Genomic DNA, 22,579 nt, shown 5'->3' with positions numbered 1-22,579 from the left:
ATCATAATTCAAAGCCAATTCAGGCAGGTAAGCCTGTGAGACAATTATCTCCAATTAACTACAAAAATGCTGGAAGTGGAGCTGTGACTTAATTGGTAGAGTACTACCCTTGAACACAGAAGCTCAGAGAAATTGCTCAGGCCTCGAGTTCAAGTATCAAGACTGGCCTACAATCAAGCACACACACACAAAAACAACAACCATGTTAATCACAAAGCTTTAAAACAATGTATCATCTCTCTTAGTAAAAAAACTAGGACACCTACTCTGCTGAGTAGAAATTCCAATGACTAAACTGGATAACATATGTGAAATGTCTGGTAGGGAGACAAATGGGATGTCATGTATATGTCTTACGGTGCAAGAGATAGAGCACCAGCCTAGCATACAAGAGACTCATTCAAAATCCAATACTGCCCCTTGCCAAAACAAAGGACAGATGAAAATAAAATAATTATCTAGATCCTTTAAACTTCAAACAGTATCATGCATTGAAATGTTTTCAGCAAAGCATGTAACAGTTAAGTCAGATGTTTAGAGATCAAAGAAACCATAGCAAGATGTTAACCACCATTTGGGATCATTAAGGAAAAAAAAAGTGTATTATGAAACTAATCTTGAAGACTCAAGGTATTAGCAAAGACGATTGTAAAGTGTTTAAATAAACGTCAAAATTCAATCATTGTAACTTAGCCACAATCCTCAGATCTCAGCCTCCCAATTAACTTGGATTACAGGTATGAGCCACTGTAACTAGTTCTTATTTCTACTTTTTGAGGCAAGACTTGCTATGTATATACTAGAGGCTGACTTCGAATTCACCAAGTAGCATATGTGGTCCAAAGCCTCCCAATCAGAGGTATGCATTAGCATAGCTTGCTAAGTTTCTAGCTTGTGTTTTGAGCAACAAGGTAGCTTTTGAATACAACCAATGTAATACAGAAATGAGAGGCATATAAAGGGGAAAAGGAAGCTAATAATAAGGTCTGGGTGTAGTTTTAAAGAGAATGATTATGTGCTTTCAAAAAAATCTTCCCTGCTAAGACTTCTAAGAGACATTTCTATATCTTATAAAATGACAAAAACTCAAGGAAAAAAAAATCAACCAATTTGGCAATTGAAAATAAATTTCTGATTATTGTCATTAAGAAAACAGATACGATTATTCCAGCACAATAGGTAGGATGTGAAGAATGCCTAGGAATAAACTATGAAGGGACTCCATAAGCGGTTGACTCTTATCCAATATTCAGAAAAAGCCCAAAGTGGCTCTGTGTGTCAAGTAATAGAGCACTAGCCTTGAGCAAAAGAAGCTCAGGGATAATGCCCACGATCCTAAGTTCAAGTCCCAGGGCTACAAAAAAAAAAAAAAAAAGACATGCACAGAGGACATGGTGGACAGCTACTACCAAAGCTGAAGAATGATGACACACAAAGCAACCTGAGAAATCTCAATTCCTGTAGGGTAAACAGGGCATACACATAGTACTAAAATATGTAGTATATTAAAATACTTCATTAGTGTCTGTCTGCACCCAAGAACATTCTACAATCTCAATACCTGTAGCTGGCATACTTTCTGCTCCAAGAAGCCTATCACAGAAATTAAACAGAGGCATTTTAGCTAAAATACTTGAGTTTAGGCCTACTTTCGGTACTTAAGACACAGGGCAAATACATTACCCTAAGCTTCAATTTTCGTTGTATAATATTAGTATTTGAATCTATCTTTTTAAGCTATTGGTTTTCAAGTAAATGGGTATTTTAGCACTAAGTACAAGTACTCACATAGTCAATTAGATAAGTAATATACCCTTAATATTGCTAATTCAGTTTTTCCCATACCTTTAAAAAGCAACAGAGTACAGGTGGCCAAGAATGACTAATTTTTTTTTAACTTATAGAACTGAAAACAACAAAAATTACAAACACCAGCCCTGCCCACTCTCTCCCAAAGAGAAATTTTAGTAAATGACCCTAAGAAAACCAGGTCAGGGATATAAAATCTGGAATTTTGTTTGGTTTTGTTTTTTTTTTTCTTTCCTATTGATTATAAAGTACGGTGATGGATGTATATGTTGAAATATCACTAGTTCACAATTATCATTCTAAGTTTAGGAACATCTGACTTCAACAGAAAGTATATAAACCCTTAAAGTACATGAGCTCTCCCAACAAGTAAATATAGAGAAATGAAACTGCAACATTCCAAGATGAGAGGCATAGTATACAAATACATTCAAAATAGATTAGGAAGTAGCTAAAGCAGAAAATGTCAAAGGTGTGGCTACTGAGAAGGTAAATGAAGAAAAATGCAAGATGAAGATATCAGTTGTGTAAATATACAAGAGGAAATCAATTCATTTAGAATTAACACTGGCTTTAGTTTGCTTGAAAACAGTTGGACCTTGGACAAAAGCATTCTCAATGAAATAACAGAGCTTTAGGAGTAAAGAATAAAACTACTTCAAAGAGCTGTGCCAAAAAAGTGATCAAATAAGTAAGAAAACTGTTGAATTCTTTTATTTCTATTGCTCATATTAACCAAAATTTTAAGGTAAAGCTCTTTATGGTAACATTGAAAGAGTGAAGAAAACACTGGAGCCCTGGAATTAAGTAGAAGGGATAAAATAATCTACTACACAAGTGGGAAGAATTATCATAGAGGAAAGTAGTATTATCATACAAGAAAGTAGTAAGGATCCACCATTCAAATACAAAAATGGTAGGACAAAGGGTGTACTATCTCAGCAGTGATACTCACTAGACACTGTGTTGGAAATGAGCTATACAACTTGTGGGTAAGGAGGATCGGGAGGGAAAAACTAGGAGATAACAAGGAAGAAGTAACACTCTTTAAAAAGAAATGTACTCGAGAAACCTTAGAACTGAACAACTATATAGACCAACAAGATCTAACAGACATCTGCAGAATATTCCACCCAGCAACAACACAATATACGTTTTTCTCAGCAGCACATGGAACATTTTCCAAAATAGACCACATCTTAGGCCATAAAACAAACCTGGACAGATTCAGAAACACTGAAATTATTCCCTGCACGCTCTCAGACCACAAAGGCATCAAATTGGAACCGAACACACATCTCCACCAACCCTGTAACTCATGGAGAATGAACAACACATTGTTGAATCACCAATGGGTCATCGAAGAGATCAGAACAGAAATCCAACAGTTTATGAAATTTAACAAAAAGGAGCAAACAAAATACCAACTCCTTTGGGACACGGCAAAGGCGGTACTCAGAGGAAAATTTATAGCTCTGAGTGCCTACAACAACAAGTTGGAAAAATCGCAAACCAACAAGTTAATGTCTCATTTTAAGCTCCTGGAAAAAGAGCAACAAACCAACCCTAACCCCAGTAGAAGGAAGCAAATTATTAAAATCAAAGCAAAATTAAATGATTTGGAATCCAAAAAAAACTATAGAAAGAATCAACAAAACAAGGAGTTGGTTCTTTGAAAGAATTAACAAAATTGACAAGCCCTTAGCAAATCTTACCAAAAAAAGAAGAGAGCATATGGAAATAAAATTGCAGACGAAAATGGTAATATCATGACAGAAATTACCAAGATCCAGAGTATCATGAGGGAATACTTCTCAAACCTTTACGCCAACAAATTTGAGAATCTGTAAGGAATGGATGAATTCCTAGCCAATATAAACATACCCACACTGAACCAAGAAGAACTAACCCAACTAAACAGGCCTATTTCAAGCTCTGAAATAGAAATGGCAATTAGAGACCTTCCACCTAAGAAAAGCCCAGGGCCAGATGGATTCACAGCTGAATTCTATAAAGTCTTCAAAACAGAGCTCACACCAATACTCCTCAAGCTCTTCAACGAAATTGAAAGTGAAGGTTCTTTACCAAACTCATTCTATGAAGCCAGTATAACCCTCATCCTCAAACCAGACAGAGATTCATCAAAGAAAGAGAACTATAGACCTATTTCTTTGATGAACATCAATGCAATACTTCTCAACAAAATACTGGCCAACCGTCTACAACAACTCATCAAAAAAATTATACACTATGATCAAACTGGATTCATCACAGGGAGGCAAAGCTGGTTCAACATATGCAAATCAATTAATATAATTCAACACATCAACAGGAGCAAGGACAAAAATCACATGATTGTCTCAATAGATGCAGAAAAGGCATTTGACAAGATCCAACACCCGTTTATGTTAAAAAGCTTGGGAGAAACTAGGAATCCATGGAACATTCCTCAATATAATAAAGGCTGTGTATGACAAACCCACAGCTAGTATTATACTTAATGGCGAAAAGCTAAAGCCATTCCTTGTAAAATCAGGAAAAAGACAAGGATGCCCACTCTCTCCACTCCTCTTTAACATAGTATTAGAATTCCTAGCCAGTGCAATAAGGCAAGAAACAAGCATAAAGGGGATCCAAGTAGGGAAAGAGGAAATAAAACTATCCCTCTTTGCAGATGACATGATTCTATATTGAAAGAATCCTATAGACTCTACTCGCAAGCTCCTTTAGCTGATTCAAAACTTTGGAAGGGTACCAGGCTATAAAATTAACCCTCAAAAATCAACTGCCTTCCTTCTACGCTAGGAATGAGGCAATAATCAGGAAAGCAACTCCTTTCACAATAGCCTCCAAGAAAATGAAGTACCTAGGAATTAGCTTAACTAAGAATGTAAAGGACCTTTTTGATGAAAACTTTAAAACCCTAAAAAAGAAAATTAAAGCAGAACTAAGGAAATGGAAAAACCTCCCATGCTCCTGGATTGGAAGAATCAACATTGTGAAAATGACAATCTTGCAAGGGCTAGGTACAAATTCAACGCAATACCCATCAATATCCCAATGTCATTCTAAGAAAAAGAAGAGGCAATTCAAAATTTCATATGGAATAATAAAAGACCCCGTATAGCAAAAACACTTCTTAGCAGAAAGAACAGCGCAGGAAGAATTTCATTTCCAAATTTTAGACTCTATTACAGAGCAATAATTATCAAAACAGCTTGGTACTGGCACAAGAACAAGCCTGAAGACCCATGGAATAGAACTGAGGACCCAGATATTAAACCACAGACCTATGGCCACCTAATCTTTGACAAGGGAGCCAAAAAAAAAATACACTGGAAGAAAGCCTCTTCAACAAGTGGTTCTGGCAGCTGCAGAAAACTAAAGTTGGATCCTTCTTTGTCACCCTGCACCAAGATTAACTCCAAATAGATCAAAGACTTTGAGATAAAAGCAGATACTCTGAAAACTTTACAAGAAGGAATAATAGATACACTAGGTCTCCTTGGCACAGGTTGAAACTTTCTTAATAAGGACCCAGAAACACAATAAATCAGAGAAAGTCTGGATAATTGGGACTGCAACGCTTCTGTATGGCAAAGGACATAGGTAGCAAATTTACTAGAAATCTACAGAGTGGGAGAAGATCTTCAGTAACCATACAATGGACAAAGGCCCCATAACTAAAATATATCAATAGCTCAAAAAATTGAATTACTCCAAAACTAATCTCCAAAGAAACAACCATCCCCATTAAAAGATAGGCCAAAGACTTAGAGCTGAAGAAGAAATAAGAATGGCCTATGGACACAGAAGAAATGCTCAACATCTCTGGCCATAAAAGAAATGCAAATCAAAACAACTCTAAGATTCCACCTCACTCCAGTTAGAATGGACATGATCAAGAAATCTAATAACAGATGCTGGAGGGGATGTCGCCAGAAGGGATCACTACTACACTGGTGGCGGTAGTGCAAACTAGTTCAACTACTGTGGAAAGCAGTATGGCAGTTCCTCAAAAGACTAAACATAGAGCTTCCCTAGGACCCAGAAATTCCACTACTTGGCATTTACCCAATCATCCAGAAACAAGGACATACTAAATCCACTAGCACAATGATGTTCACTGTAGCACTATTTACCATAGCAAAGATACGGAACCAACCTAGATGTCCCTCAGTTGATGAGTGGATCAACAAGATGTGGTATTTATACACAATGGAATTCTATGCTGCTGTCAGAAAGAACGTCATTGCCTCATGTGTAAGGAAATGGAAATACTTAGAAAAAATCATATTAAGTGAAGTAAGCCAGACTCAAAGGAACATAGGCTCAATAGTTTTCCTCATTTATCATAATCAGTAGAAACCTTGGGCTCTCCTACCAGAGGTTTACAATAAAGCAAAACCTAGATACATAATACCATATAGTAGGACGCTAAATGAAGGACCTCCAGGATATAGAAACAAAAGCCATATAATGAGTGATTGTTGTCCTTAATGTACTATGTTATCTCTCCTCTTTTGCGGTTCCTTTGGTTATCTCATATGATTACAGTATTTCACCTTGTTATCTAATATATTGTATATATGCATATTTGGTTATTTGAAATCAAATAGGAAAGGGGGAAAAACAAATGAGGGGTAGGGGTTGGGGGAGGAAAATGGGGACCAAGAAATGAGAAAGGCTATCAGTGTATGTGAAGTAATGCACCTTCTCTCTGATGAATGTAATGTATCCCTTCTATTAATTACATTAAAAAATATATGAAAATAAAGGCAAAAAAGAAATGTACTCAATACCTGACTTATCAAACTATTACACCTCTGTACATCATTCTTAAATTAAAAATATAACTGTATCCACTCTGTACATCACTATTAAAATAAAAATAAACACTAATGGAAAAATTATACAATAAAAATTCAGTATGTATCTGACATACAAACCCTCAGCCTAATTTTAATTATGTTCTAAAATCTAAGTGCCAGTGACTATATAAATTCCCTTCTTGAATACTTGTTTGTCATTTGAAATATGATGTAAAAATCAATGTTAATAAATTCTTTAATAAAAAATAAATAAAATTATAGAAAAAAAATTTACTCTTTACTTGACTTATATAATAACTTTAACCCTTCTGTACATCACCTTTATAATAGCAATAAAAATTACAACAATAGGGCTGGGAATTTCACCCAATTGTAGAGTGCTTGCCTAGCATGCATGAAGATCTAGGCTCACTTCCTTGGTACCACATACATAGAAAAAGCCAGAAATGGTGCTGTGGCTCAAGTGGTAGAGCTCTGTCCTTGAGAAAGCCTTAGGATAGTGCTCAGGCCCGAGTTCAAGCCTCAGAACTGACCAAAAAAAAAAAAAAAGAAAGAAAAGAAAAAAATACAATAATAATTCTAATACAGCAGGTATCAAAGCCCAAGAGATTCATGTTTCAAATGCAGTGGTGGGAGAAAATCTGAATCTACATAGGATGAAAGCAAATCTTTATTTTCAATTACTTAGAATGAAAAAATATAATGTATTTCAACTATGCATATAGCTAATAAATCCCAATAGTTTTTGAAATACTTGAAATTCTGTCCATGAGACAAACGCAGGTAATTTCTGATCAGAAGACATTACAAAATTGGTATTTCAAAAACTCCCTTGTGTATCAAATAAGAGCCTCATGAGTCTCAAACTACCGTGTGTGTGCAAGCACACACGCACATTCTTTTGCACTGTTCTTGAAGCTAAAACTTGGGGCCTGGGTACTGTCCTTTAGTTTTTGTGCTGAAGTCTGGTACTCTACCATTAAAGCCACACTGCCACTTCTGGTTTTCCATGTTTTAGAAACCTTTCTGCTCAGACTGGCTTCCACTGTGATCCTCAGGTATCAGCTAACCTGGGCCATCAAACTGTAATTTTTAATTCACAAGAAAGAAAAATATGTACACTATGTTTTAAGTTTTCCATGTATGTTTTTCAAACACACCTCTTCCCTGAATGTCCTAATACTAATACAAAGGTCCCTTAGAAGATATTTTGGTTTGTACATTTACATTTTCCTTGAGACACATATGAATAGCTTCGTTGATATAATGGTTTGCTGTTTTGGAAAACATGATTTTAAGGAGAACATCAGTATCTATTGTTGCACACATCTGGTTTTTTCATCCTCAGCACACAGTTAAGGTCCCTGACAGGGAAAGGCTCATGGCCTTTTCCTTTTATTGTGTCCTACTTTACATCTTCACATGGTGTCTCACAGTTCTGAGTACAGAAGCTGTTTTCAAACTAACAACTGTTATTCTAAAATTCATCAAAACGTAATGGCATAAGTTGAGATTTCTTAGAAAAATAAAAGTGAAAATAAGCACCTTATTTAAAAAAAATTCCTTAAACCTAATTGTAGTTATCTTTTAAAGTTAGTCATTCAACAAATACATAGTTAGCTCATTCTACCAGTCAGACACAATTCTACACATTAGGGAAAAACACACAAAAACTCGATAGAAATCTCTTCCTCATGATAGAAAACACATATATACTAATAGTATATAGGTTAGCATTTAACAAACTATGAAATGAAGACAGGACCTCTTGGTATCTCCATTTCTAGGTTACAATAGTCCTTTGGTGAACTATGCCAACTACTGGCCTGAAGATGCTTCCCTTCTCCAAGTATCATTTCTCTAAACATCCTCAGTTACTACATACATCTCACCAGCAAGTATGTGCATTATCTATCTTCTTCAATTACAACTATGCTTTTAACAATGGGCTAGCATGAGAACAATATTTAGTTTGGGAAAAGGTTTCACGTTTTATCTACAAAAGAAAGAAAATTAAAAAATAAAAGAGCAATAGGAGAGATCAGGAGAAATAGTAAAGGAGGGAGGGAAAGGAGATGTGAGATAAAGTATATATTATATAACAACCCTAAATAATTTTTGGGTAATGACCAAAAATTCATATGAAAAAAATCACTGCATTCCATTATTTTTATTATTTGTTGCTCATAGATCTTGAATTTTCCTTGCAGACAATTATATAAAAAGCAGATCATGTCATAGATTAAAAATAATGTTTATTCCTTATTTTTTAGTCCCTAAACTTTTTTCAAATACCTTAATTCTATGAGGTGACGAACAGTGAAAAGTATTATCAACCTACACTATCAATAGTAGAATATCTTGTATTTTAATATCTACTTTGCCTAATGGTCACTTAAATTTCTTTGCTAAACAGTATAAAACTTTAAGAATCATGATGAAGAATAGCTAATTATCACCTCTAAGTATTTTTCATAATCACATTTTCCTTGTACACATCTAATACACTGACTTACAATTTATATTTTCCCTAATACTTAACCTCCCCTACAATCAAAAAGTTGGCATTTTGCATATTACTGAATTTACCTAACAATTTTTTAAATATTTTAATTTTTTATTGTAATTAATACAATATTTTTTGTGTTTTTGTTTTTTAGAATTTCTGCTCCTGTATTCATCAGATGGCTATAGGCCATATTATATACACCTGGATGTTGGCCTTCTCTTCTACATATTGTACTATCTGCATCATTGCTTATCTAGAAAGGCCTCAAGGGAACTTAGAAAACCAATTCTCTTAAGTGGAGGTGGCAGCAGTGCCAGTGCCACTTCCATGTTCTGGAAGACAGCCCACTCCCCCCCCCCAATACGTGCACAAGCTCATTAAGTGCTCCATGCTGTAGTGGTGATGGTAAAGTTTTCTTTGCAATTGTCTCACACATGGACCTGCTGGAATCTGGTTCCATAGTAACAAAAAGGCACCATCTAAAAACTATGTTCTCAAACAGCACTGAGCAGAGGAAGGAATCTAAGCGCCTTGGGTAAAATTTCCCATGTGCTTGGCCTACAGAAGCCTAGGCTGTGCTGAGGTGGTCTTTATTCCAGAACTCACAGCTGCCTGTGCGTCCTTCTAAATCTTAGCCCCTATCTTTGAAAGCTGGGCCAATACTAGGCCAGCTATGTTCACTGTAGCAGTTGGAACGGCTGCCACTCCATGATTGCAGGGGATTCTGGTACAACTAAATAAAGTAGAAAGCGATTTACATATGGCCATACAGGATTGAGGCTACATGAAATGAAGTCCAGGATATGTTCACTGTAGCAATTGGAACGGCTGCCACTCCATGATTGCAAGGAATTCTGGTACAACTAAATAAAGTAGAAAGCGATTTACATATGGCCATACAGGATTGAGGCTACATGAAATGAACTCCAGGATATGTAAATAACAGGTTTATCTTTGTGGTTGATGTTATTAATGTACTTCACAAAGTTATTTCTTTAACTTTTTTCTCTCCTTATGGCTTATCCCCTGTTTATGTATCTAACTTTTGATACTTAGTATATTGAATACACATTTATTTGCTTATTTGAATTAGGGACGGAAGGGGGAAAAAACAAGATGATGACTCAGACAAAGGGTGTCCAATGTAACTGTGACATTCACAAGACAATATGTTGGAAATGAACTTTACAATCAGAGAGGGGTTGTGGGAAGGCAAACAGGAGAAAAACATGGGAAGGGGTAACAATGCTCAAGAAGCAATGGACTATTTTACAAATATAACTGTAACCTCTCTATAAGTCACCCCGCACCCCGAGCAAAAGAAAAACAAGCAAAAAAAAAAAAAGTAGCAAAGATCTGAATTAGCGAACACTAATCTGCTCTTCAGTCAATGTACATACTTCCTCAGCACAAGGAAGACTAATTACCAAACCATAGATAGTATCTACTGTTTTGAACATGATTTTAATGTTCACACCTGACTAGTGTAAACCTATGTCATACAAATATGTATATAAACTTGTGGATTCAGTAACTGTATTTAATTTTCAGCTTTACACTTAGGAATCTTTCACAATCATTGAAAAGAAAAATGTCATGTATTATATCTTTCAAAATAGTTAAAAAGTGAAAAATAACATCTAGAAAACTTCACTGTCATCTGAGTAATATAAATTACATATAAACATAAAGCACTAATATTTTAATTAATATATGAGGCTGCTATACAGTCTGAATGCATTTATTCATATGACTATACTTCATTGTGTTAAATTCAAATAATTAGTATAATCATAAATCATTTAGAAGAAAAATATTTTTGCAGAAACCAAATTAGATCATATTCACCTGGATAACATCTTAGGCTTCCATCAGCTCAAATTACCCAGTTTCAATCAACTACTCATGGCTACTAGAGTGATTTTTACACATAGAGTGATTTTTACACATAAATTTAATGATCCTTTCATCCCTAAGGAATATTTTGATGACTTCCTTGTGGGGTAAAAGCCCCTTGGCACTACTTCTTTTCTCTCCAGCATCATTACATATTTCCTTCTTATCTGTAACAACTACAGAATTTCATTTTCTCTTTCCAAATTCGCCGCTGTCACACTCTGGACAGCATCTTCTACATTCTTGAAGCTCTCCCCACTTTCCTCCATCTCAGCCTGTACACACACATTTGTCTGTTGCTGAACTGGTGAATTTATACATTCAAAGGAATTGATTTCACATCCTCAGAACCTAACAAACACCAGGTACACAAGCCACAAGACTTGGTGAAAAGAAATACTATATGAGTCCATTTCTAAATCTGTACACTTAAAAAAAACTCCATAAACTACTAGTTCCTGTATCTCTTACCACAATTCTACATATATGCAGCATAAATGGCACATTACAAATGGTAAATACAAGAACTAAAGGTCATTTCTTTTTTAACTTTTTGTTATTTTCTCTCTTTTTGTGTGTGCCAGTCATGTGCTTGAACTTTGGGCTTGGGCACTGTCCCTAGAGCTCTACAACTTGAGCCATACCGCCACTTCTGGGTTTTTCTGTGATTAAATTGGACAGAAGAGTCTCAGGGACTTTCTTGCTCAGGTTGTTTTGGACTGTGATCCTCAGATCTGTCTCCTGAACAGCTAGGCATACACCAGGCAAGGTTTTATTTTTTTGGGGGGGTAAGTACGAGGCTTGGGTTCTTGAGCATGTTTGCTCAAAGCCAGCACTATCTCGTGGGCCACACCTCTACTTCTAGGGTTGCTTCCCAGACTTCAAACCACAATCCTCTAACGCCTTAGCATCTAAGATTTGATGTGTAAGTCACTAGCACCTAGCTCATATTTCTAAATATATGAACATAAATTTATTTACCATTTGTAATGTGCCAAGAATGGAAAGACAGTATACACACACATACACACATATACACATATACACACAAAACAATTTCTTTTTTTTGGTGGGGGGGCAGCCGTGGGGACTCTGGGCCTAAGTATTGTCTTTGAGTTCTTCAGTTCAAGGCTACTGCTTTACCCCTTGAGCCACAGTACCATTTCTGGTTTTTTGGCAGTTAAATTTGAGATAACAATCTCACAGACTTTCGTACCTGGACTGGCTTTGAACCGTGATGCTCAGATCTCAGCCTCCTGAGTAGTTAGCATTACAGATCTGAGCCACCAGTACCCAGCTAAGGACATTATAGTTTAATAGTGAGAAAAAAGATGTCATAATTGCAACTGACAGAATTTTCATCAGCCCAGCTATGAAAAGTTGGTTCTTATCATGTAGTCTGATTTCTACTATGATAATGATCTGGCTCCTTCAGTTAATATTAAAACCTCCACAATAAAGTAAAGAAAGCAAAAAGAAGGACATTTAAATAACATACCAGTGACACCATGGCCCACCCAGTCTTGTTGTAGATGAACTCCAAGTTATTTCTTCTCAAATAGAGTAAACCACCAACAAGGGACACCAACAGTGCCAAAGCAATGGTGCCAGAATAATTGGGCGGTCTGAAAACACGAATCTGCAAAAATGCCATGGAAATTTACATCATAAAAGACAAATACTTCCCCCCCCCCTCTTTTTATTTTTGTATATTTGAATTCAGAGCCTTGTGTTTTATTTAACTTGGCTTGCTTGCTCCTTGAGGCATGCGTTCAGCTTAGTTTTTGGTTGAGTAATTGAAGATGGAATATCCTGGACTTTTCTGAACAGACTGACCTTGAACTGTAACACTTGATCTCAGCCTCTTACATTGCTAGGATTATAGGCAAAGCGACCCTAGTAACCCAGCTTCTTATTTTTTTCCTTTTGACTGTATTTTAGATCTTCCAGTCTTTAGCAAAGAAAGTTCAGAGGCATATCACCTCACTTTTGACACCTGGCATTGATACTTTTAAAATTTTATTAAATATAAACCATATGTCATAAGCCAAAGTGAACAAATGTTGTTATTTAGTTTATGTGTGCTTTTGTTTTTATGTTCGGTTTTTGTTTTTGTTTTTGGGTGATAGCAGTACGAAAATGTGTACTCAGGGTATTACATGAACTCAGCTTGCTTGTTCAGTTGGTACTCTATCATTTCAATCAGGACTCTAGTCCTGCTTTTTGTTAGTTATTCTGGACATAAGCCTCATATAATTTTCTTCCCTACACACATACAACCATCTGCATTTTTGTTTTTTACCTTCTAGAATACACAGTTTCTTTCAACTTATAATCAAATTCATGTTTTAAATAAAAATATTCAATTAGTAAAAATATTCAATAGAATTAATTTTATTTTAATTTCGAATCTATTTTTGTTAGATTTTGAGCTTAATTCTATGTGAGGCTTTTATGTTAAACATTGAATTATTTCTATCAAAATGATTTTTTCTATCAAACTGAATACTGTTTTAAAAATTCAATAACTAAGAATTTGAAACCCCTAATAGCTATATCCATTCACAGCACTTGTGAACTTAGATTACATCAAAGAGAAACAGGACCAAGTCTATGAGGAACATTATACTAACTTATAGTTTACAGACTATCACATGGCTCTGAATCCTTTACTTCCATTGAAAGAAGAATCAGATTTTAGTATCTTGCTTTTAAACATTTTTGTTAATTTACTAAATATATTGAACCTTTTAATATATTTTACCATGAAATTACTTTTTGTCTAACACATATTTTTAAAGTAACTGAATTATCATTCAACAAACTATCTGAATTAACCTGGTTACTCAAAGTTGAATACATGATAACTATCAAGCACAGTTTCTCAGGACAGAGACGTAGGTAAGTGGCAGGACATCTGTTTAGCATGTGCAAAGTTCTAGGTTTAATGTCAGCACTACAAAATAAAAACACGAAAGGAACTCATAGTACTTCCTATGCAAGAAGAATTAGCCATACAGAAAAAAAAATAAGTCCGTTAGGCTAATTACAGTACACTATAAGTCAAGCTATACCATTAAAACTTAAGAGAATAATAGCATACATGAACATCCGTTCTATCAGCAATCCACTTTGCTAGTTGTTCTGCTGCAAATCCAATTCTTTGAAGGTCAAAGGTATCAGCTCTCTTGGGTCTGCCTTTTGAAGGAAAATGCATGAATGTAGGTGCAGAGTTCATGTTGAGCTGAAAAACATAGGATAAAAAATACTAATTATAATATTCTAATATTCTTTATCACTTATATAAAAGATTACATTACAAAATTTAAATATTTAAATTACCCAATTTAATGTCATTGCCTAACTTTTAATTTTTTTAATTAAAGAATTTATTAACATTGATTTTTACATCGTATTTCAAATGACATATTTAACAAGAAGGGAATCTCTATATACAATAACTGGCACTTAGGTTCTAGAACATAACTGAAATTAGGCTGAGGGTTTGTATGTCATACTTACTAATCTATGTATTAAAACATTATGTCTATATAGTCACAAATTTTTTTCATATATTTTTATTGTCATTAATAGAAGGGTTACATGATATTTGACAGATAGATGGTGCATTAATTCTCATACATTGATACCCTTTCACATGTCTTGGCCCCCATTTCCCTCCCCCCACCCCCACCCCTCATCTTGTTTTCCCCCGTTCCCTGTCCAATTTCAAATAACCAAATACAAATATATCTGATATATCAAGTAACAAAGTGAGATATTGTAACAGTCACAAATTTTTATGTCTATGTAGTTGTGTTTATATTTCCAATACCATGTCCATAGCACTGGGTATGCAAATACTGAGTCCTCGCTCTTGTACTGTTTGGATCTAACAGCCACATATTAAGGATATCCTGTGCCTTTTGTTCCTTTTGTCTTGACTTGTCTCACTCATCGTGATTCGCTCTAGATTCATCCACTTCCCTGTGAATGTCATTATTTTATCTTGTCTATAACACATTTTCTGTATCCATTCATTCCCAGTAGGGCATCTGGATTGTTTCCATCACTTGGCTATTGTGAATAGTGCAGAGGTGAACATAGTTGAGCAGGTGTCCTTATCATATCCTGGGTTATGATGTTCAGGATAGACACCCGGGAGTGGTATGGTGGAATCGTAGGGAAGGTCAATTTTCAGTTCTTTAAGAAACCTCCACACTGCTTTCCAGAGTGGCTGAACTTGCTTCCCACCAGCAGTGCAAAAGGGTTCCTTTTTCTCCACAACCCCGCCAGCATCTGTCATTGTCTGAGTTCAAAATCTTGGCCATTCTTATTGGGGTAAGGTGGTATCTTAGGGTTGTTTTTATTTGCATTTCCTTTCTGACCATGGATGATGAACATTTTCTCATATGCTTTTCTGCCATTTTAACCTCTTCTTTTGATAAGTCTCTCCTTAGTTCCCTTGTCCGTTTAGTGATTGGTTTCTTGGGCTTGGGGGGGGGGATTAGTTTCTTTAGTTCCCTGTAGATACTGGGTATTAAGCATTTGTCTGATGTATTATTGGTAAATATCTTTTTACTTTAGTGCTATGCTTTTTTTCATATATTTTATTGTAATTAATAGAAGGGTTACATGATATTTGCCAGATAGAAGGTGCATTAATTCACATACATTGATACCCTTTCACATGTCTTGATCCCCATTTTCCTCCCCCTACCCTTCATCTTGTTTCCTAATATGTTTTTAATCACCAATGCATTATTGGATGAAACAGAACTGGTAAGTTTGCCTAAATTCTCTAAATTGTCTCATTTAATATTAATGATACATATTTTGAGGTGTATCCTCCATAGTAACATCTTTTTTATTCCATGTCTGTAAATTTTTGCAATTTAGATGAAAGAAAAAGTTCAAAGTAGAAACACCATAAATTGGCAGTACATGGGTTATTCAACTTGAGAAGTTACTGGAATTTGAAAATATAAGCATATTATGGAATTAGTTACAAACACATTAAATTGTATATGAAGACTGAATTTTCTAGTAAAGTTTTTAATGTCTTACCTTTTTATAATGATAATCACTAAGCAACAGAAACCAGTGTTTATGCTCTAAAGAATCTGAGTTAACAGAAACACAAAATCCCCAATACCATATTTTCTGCTCAACTTTTCTATTGATTTAGTATTTTTTTTTTGCCAGTTCTGGGCTTGAGTTGAGGGCCTGAGCACTGTCCTTGGACTTTCTCAAAGCTAGAGCTCTACCACATGAGCCTCAGCACCACTTCCAGCTTTTTTCTATGTATTTGGTACCAAGGAATCGAACCCGAGTTTTCGTGCATGCTAGGCAAGCACTCAACCACTAGGCCAAACTCCCGGCCCGTGATTTAGTATTCTTAAATTGGCTGTCTTGCAGAATTGTTTCCTATAGGTAATTTCCATTCAAAAAGCATATAAATAGAAACAAATAAATGATGTTTATTAACAATATAATCTCTAGAAACATGTGTATGGTTAATCTGCATTGCAGAACAAACTGTGAATATATACATTCAGGTATATGTATATGTGTGCACACATAAGCACACACGTATACATGTATATCAATGTGGGCTACTTAGAAATTATAAAAAAAACTTAAAAGGTTATTTTGCCCTTCATTTGCAATATAATTTTTAAATAACAAGAAATCAAATAAATTGTATTATACAACAGCAATTATCAAGATTAGGATATAGCTATAAAAGCATAGCTACCTATAATAAAGTGTACAGATCTTGTCATACAGATAAACTCTCACTGTAACTATATATTTACAAAATAGCTCGAAATCAATGTTTAGACCTTCAAACAGCTTAGCATAAAGGAGCTGAATTCTCAAAAGAAATATATTTGTATAAAGTAGTGTTCATTTTCAGTACTGAGAATACAGTGAGAGTTTCATTATTTACCTTCCTTTTAGCCACATTAGTATTCTAGTACTAAAGTAAAATATTTGGTAATCTCATGTTCACTGAGATTTCAGTGTTCATCAGCTCCAAAACTAACGTTCAAGATTAGCAGCTATTACAATTGTATTAAGAGATGAGAACTTTATGAGATGACAGCCATAAGGACTCCACCAGCATCAGTGGGAAGGATTGCCATTGTAAAAGGGTGAGTTTGCCCCTTCTGAGTTAAGCTTCCCTCCGGCTTCCTCTATTTTCTAACACGTGATGATACACAGGCCCTGTCAGACACTTGATATTAGACTTCATATCCTCTAAAAGTGGAGGCTTACCTATTGTTAATTACAACTATCCAACCTTATGTATTTTATTACTGTAACACTAAGACAATATTTAAATAAATATTTTTCCTCAAGAGATACTAACAGACTACCATTCTGTCCTATTTATTTTCTTGCTCTTTTTTAACCTCAAATTGACATTTTTTTTACAAAAATTTGTTTAAACAACTTCTGGAAAAGTAAGATAGTATTGGAAGATTGAAGCCTGTACTTTGATGTTATTGCTAATGTTGCATTGCTATAATTATTTCCTAAGCATTTACATATCAGGCACGGAGATAAGCAGAAACATATATTAGCATCTAATTTTAATCATATAAATAATCCTATGAGAAAGGCACCAATATTTTCCTTCTCTCACAGAAGAAATAGATGTGATCTTTATAAATTAAGTAGTATTCTTAAACAACAGCTATAAATAAGCAGTTCTGTAATGTTACCTCTGGGGTAAGTTTATCTAGGGTGAATACAATATATTTTTAATAAATATTTTTTGGGGAAGTCCTGGGGCTTGAACTCAGGGCCTAACACTGTTCTTGGGCTAGAGCTCTACCACTTGAACCACAGCACCACTTCCTAAGAACAATTTTTATAATAATTCTGAACATGTTTATTCTAAGACTAAAATATGGAAGCTCCTATATTCGAAAAACATGACAGATTATACTATGCAGCATTATGTACATAGTATATGTCACATATCCACATTTATGTATCTCTGAATGACATCAGAGATCCATGCTTTATTCCATTCCATTTCCCCAAAGTAGGCCTGCCTGTAACAGACACTTCCCTGTGCTTACCCTACATTACTCTCACATTATTCTTTCACATTACTCTAATGGATGCACAAAAGTTTTTGGTCAACATGTAAATGTTAAGACTACAAAAGAAGAAAAGTCTCTCTTATTTCCTAAATCACACCAATCAGAAGTACATATGAAAACTGAGCATGCTATACTTCTGAAGTTTAAAAAAAGTCACGTAATTCAAAGACTTTTTAATTAAAATGTCCTAACTCCCCATGGCTGTATAAACAGGGCACAACACAGATCTGTTCTGTATTCCAGAAGTCCTTCCAACACACCATTGTCATTAACTCACTGACCTATTATCAGACCCTTAGCCTCAGTAATTCCCATGGGAATATAATTTACTTTCCTAGCAAGCCCCCAAAGAAGTTAGAAATTAAATTTACTGACATTTTTTTATTAATTCTATCTTCAGATACCACATTACTGCTGACAGTGACTTAAAATGTAAATTTTAGAGGCAATATTTTAACAAAATATAACTCAGTGTGAAACAAAATATAAGTATGAAAAATCTTTTAGTAGTTAAGTGTAGAAAAATATGTAATTCACCACTTTTTCATCTTAATTACTTGAACAAATCATTGTTTTAACTTTTATGAATTTTGCAATTTTAAGATAAAAAATTAATGTTAAGGAAGGTGCTAGGTTTTAGAAAAGACAAAGCAGATGTGTGTATTAGGAAGTACGCTCAATTAAAATAGTTCTGAACAAAATTTCAATTGAAATCAATCTGACTTTAAAATTCATCACCATGATGAATTTTCCAATGTCTACATAGGTGAAATAATGAAATAACTATAGCCAACCAGATACCAACGAAGTTACAAACTAGAAGCCCATTGGCAGCACAAATTCAGGATGAAAATTTTTGTTTAGTACCTCATGTTAATACTTCGAGCTTTTATTGGTAAGCTGATACGGTCACATATGACCTTTGTTTCTTCGTAAAACTGAAACTCTGGTGTTTCTCTCCACCTCATCTAAGCACATTCTCTTCATGTGGTGGTAGACCTCTTTCATACTACACTATCCTCTAACAATAGGATCACAGGCCAGGTGCTGTTCCTTAAAAGTAGTTAGAAGTGAAATGTGATTTTTGTATTAAGGATCTACTTCAAGAAAAGACAAAGACTGTTTTAATGGAAACAGTGTGCTTATAAGTATCAATACATTTATCATAGTTAGTACAGACAAATTAAAGATGACAAAAACTACAGTAATCCCAACCACTTTTGTTATCATTCATAATCTGGGTGAACAGAAACATTTGATCTAAAAGTCTCTGTTCTAACCAGATTGGAAACAAATCAGTATTCGCTAATGTAGAAAAAACTCAAGTACATATCAATTCTCCCAAAAGTGTATAAAAAGAGTATGTAAAGTACACAACAAAATAATGTTTTATATATATATATTTCCCTTTAAGTTGATTTGAAATTACATTTGTATATGATTTTATTCCTTTACAGTAATGATAATAACCAACTTCCTAATCTATAAGCTGCTTAGAAGAAATGTTACTATATATTTTAATTTATTCCAGATAGAGTTAGGGACAAGATATTACATCACATATGTAACATGTATGTAATACATACATATATTCATACACATACACACACACAGAAACAAGGAATCTCTTTTTTTTTTTTTTTTGCCAGTGATGGGGTTGAACTGAGAGCCTGGGCACTATCTCTGAGTCTCTCTGTGCTCAATCACTTGAGCATTCTATCACTTGAGCCACAGCTCCACTTCCAGATTTTTCTGTTTATGTGGTACCAAGGAATCGAACTTAGGGCTTTGTGCATGCTAGGCAAGCACTCTAGCACTATGCTACATTTCTGGTCCAAGAGATTTCTCTCTCTTTTATGATTCTGTCTTCTTTATGAATGTTATTCACATGTATACCTCTGGGGGGAACACAGAACTTAAAGGAAGAATGTGAAGAAGTGCAGCAGTAGAGCTTACTGGATACTGATGAAAGTGAACTATGTAACCCCTAGAAGATGGTGACAGGAAGGAGGGACTGGGAGTGAATGAAAGAACAGAAGACACTGTATGAAAGGAAATACTCATTACCTAACTCATGTCATTGTAGTCCCTCTGTATATCACATTATAACAGTAAATTAATTTTTAAGAACCTATTTTGTGGTTATATGTTTTCCTACAAATTTACTGCTTTTACAGAATAATATACCATTATATTTATTGAGTATGAGTAAGGATACAGAAGAAATTCTAAACACAAACACTCTACTATTTATTTTGGGTAAAACATCCAAAATAAAACCCAAATGAACTAAAGGGATAAAATATAAATGAAATCTACTAAGATGATAGTGAAGACACAAAAAGAAAAGTATTTTATGCAAGTAGAAATTAGTAACAAGGAGCTACTCTGTAAGAAATAACCCCCAAAATACTCACTATTGGTATATTTTCTATTCACAGTAAGAATAAATCAAGAGCATTAAGCCAAATGCACCATGTGAAAGAAAGAAAATATGTTAAGACAACCAAAGCAAATGCTGGGAATTGCAATACATTTTGTATTTGGAAGACTCATCAAGTCATAAAAATAAAAAAGTCATGAATGAAACTTTAATTTTGACTCTTACTTTAGAAACTGTTAAGGGCATAATTAAGAACTTGAGAGATGAAAGCATCATATCTACGTTCAAATTCTACCTTGAACAATACATTAATGCTACGATTTTGGGTAAGGGATCATCTCTGTACATTCGTCTGCTGTGAAATGGAGATAGTAACTGTCTTTCACTGGATCACTACGAAGCTAAATCAAAGGCAACTAGGAAGCACTCAGGACAGTGAGAGCAATGTAGCCACTCAGCACTAGCAAATATTATGACATAATGACATCAATAATAACTGGCAGTTTCATGCTAAAATTCAAAGATGCTAACATTCAAAGCTTTCTCTATTAGAGAAGACTGTGCATAAGAGTATTTCAGTGATCCTGGCTTGCCACAGTAGACTGGGTAGCTTAAACAACAGAAGTTTATTGCTCCACATTTCTAGAGATGAGAAATTCAAGGTCAAGGTGCTGTGAAGCTTTTCTTCTGAAGATTGAAATAGCTCTTTCCTCACATGTTTTCACATGGCTTTTGTGACCATGCACTCCTAGTGTTTCTTCTTCTTATGTGGCTATCAGTTCCATGGGAGCATGGACTCATCCTGGTGACCTCATGTTCCCTTAAATATCTCGAGAGGCCCCATAGCTACAAATAGACTCACAATGTGATTTAGAGCTGAAACACTGGAATTTGAAGGTGAAGGGTGGTATAACTTTTAAATATATATATATATATATATTTATACACACACACACACATATATATATGTAACATTTTGCATGCTAAATTTATGTATCTGTGACACACATTGGAGAAACAAATGTCAAGCAGCAAAACTCACTGAATTTTATACAAAATGTCATAACTTAGTGCAAAATAGTGCCTAAACTCTATGTAAATATCAAAATAACACTGATGCACGTAAACTGCTAATTTGCTGAAAATAATTTCCCCTATAAATACAGAAGTGAAATATTTTCACTGTAGTTGCTACTTGCTAACAGCCAATGTTGTTTTACAAAACAACATATAATATTAACTACAATTTTAATCAGATCACAGAATTTGCTACTTATATTAATGTATTAACTCACGCTATGAATTGCATCTTATGCAGAACAAAAAGGTATAAAAGTCATAAGCAACTCTGTAATATATTGCAAATTAAATACAACCTATTTACCTGTTGAAAAACATCTGTTCCCTCATCATAGTCGACCATACCGAAAAACAGTTTGTTACAAAATGCAGAGGAATAGCGCCAGGAATTTGCCAGTATTTGATACTCTTCATTAGCTTGTCTGGAAAGGATAATGAGGCAAAACAGAAAACACATCAGTATTCAAATTAAAACAAGTAACTCTAAGGCAAAAATTGACCATTATTTATAGAAACTGCAAGCTAGATGGATATAAACAATAAAAAGAGGAAACAGTTCAAACATGAAAATTACATTAAGATTACTCAAAATTTTGCTGTTCCACAATGGTTTTCACTAAATACAGACTCATAGATTCATGCATGTATCTTTCATGACATCTGCTGTAAGAGCCAAGTAAAGTTGCTCGTACTATTACCTAAAATGGGGCCACAGCCTAGCCTGGCTCTTTAAATGTTTACCTATTTTTACTTTATGAAGAAAACATTTGATGGCATTTTTTAATAATATATATCAAATTTTCCAATACATTGTAGTAAAAGGCATAAGTCAACTTTTTAACAATTTAGCTTAATGAAACAACAAAATGATAACATACACAGTTGAAAGTTGAGAAGTTATCCTTTTTCATTATGCATTCCTTTCATCTAAACATACATTTACATATAAACT

General features: G+C 34.6%; 1 protein-coding gene across 2 annotated transcripts in view; it reads right to left on the bottom strand.

Annotated features, from left to right (window-relative positions):
- The window catches only part of Tusc3 (tumor suppressor candidate 3), a 127,762-nt gene that overhangs the window by 33,625 nt on the left and 71,558 nt on the right, over positions 1–22,579 (bottom strand). The window contains exons 3-5 of one of the 2 annotated variants that reach the window (XM_090353989.1): positions 21,932–22,049; positions 14,150–14,290; positions 12,545–12,685 (exon numbers count right to left, since the gene is read on the bottom strand). In XM_090353989.1, the coding sequence (XP_090210115.1) occupies positions 12,545–12,685; positions 14,150–14,290; positions 21,932–22,049 (400 nt within the window). The remainder of the gene's footprint in view (positions 1–12,544; positions 12,686–14,149; positions 14,291–21,931; positions 22,050–22,579) is intronic. The other variant, XM_090353990.1, reaches the window with a different exon arrangement.

Source organism: Megascapheus bottae, chromosome 20, assembly GCF_031878675.1.
Source record: "Megascapheus bottae isolate mThoBot1 chromosome 20, mThoBot2.hap1, whole genome shotgun sequence".
In the NCBI taxonomy this organism is placed as follows: Eukaryota; Metazoa; Chordata; class Mammalia; order Rodentia; family Geomyidae; genus Megascapheus; species Megascapheus bottae.
This window is presented reverse-complemented; position numbering and strand designations above follow the sequence as displayed.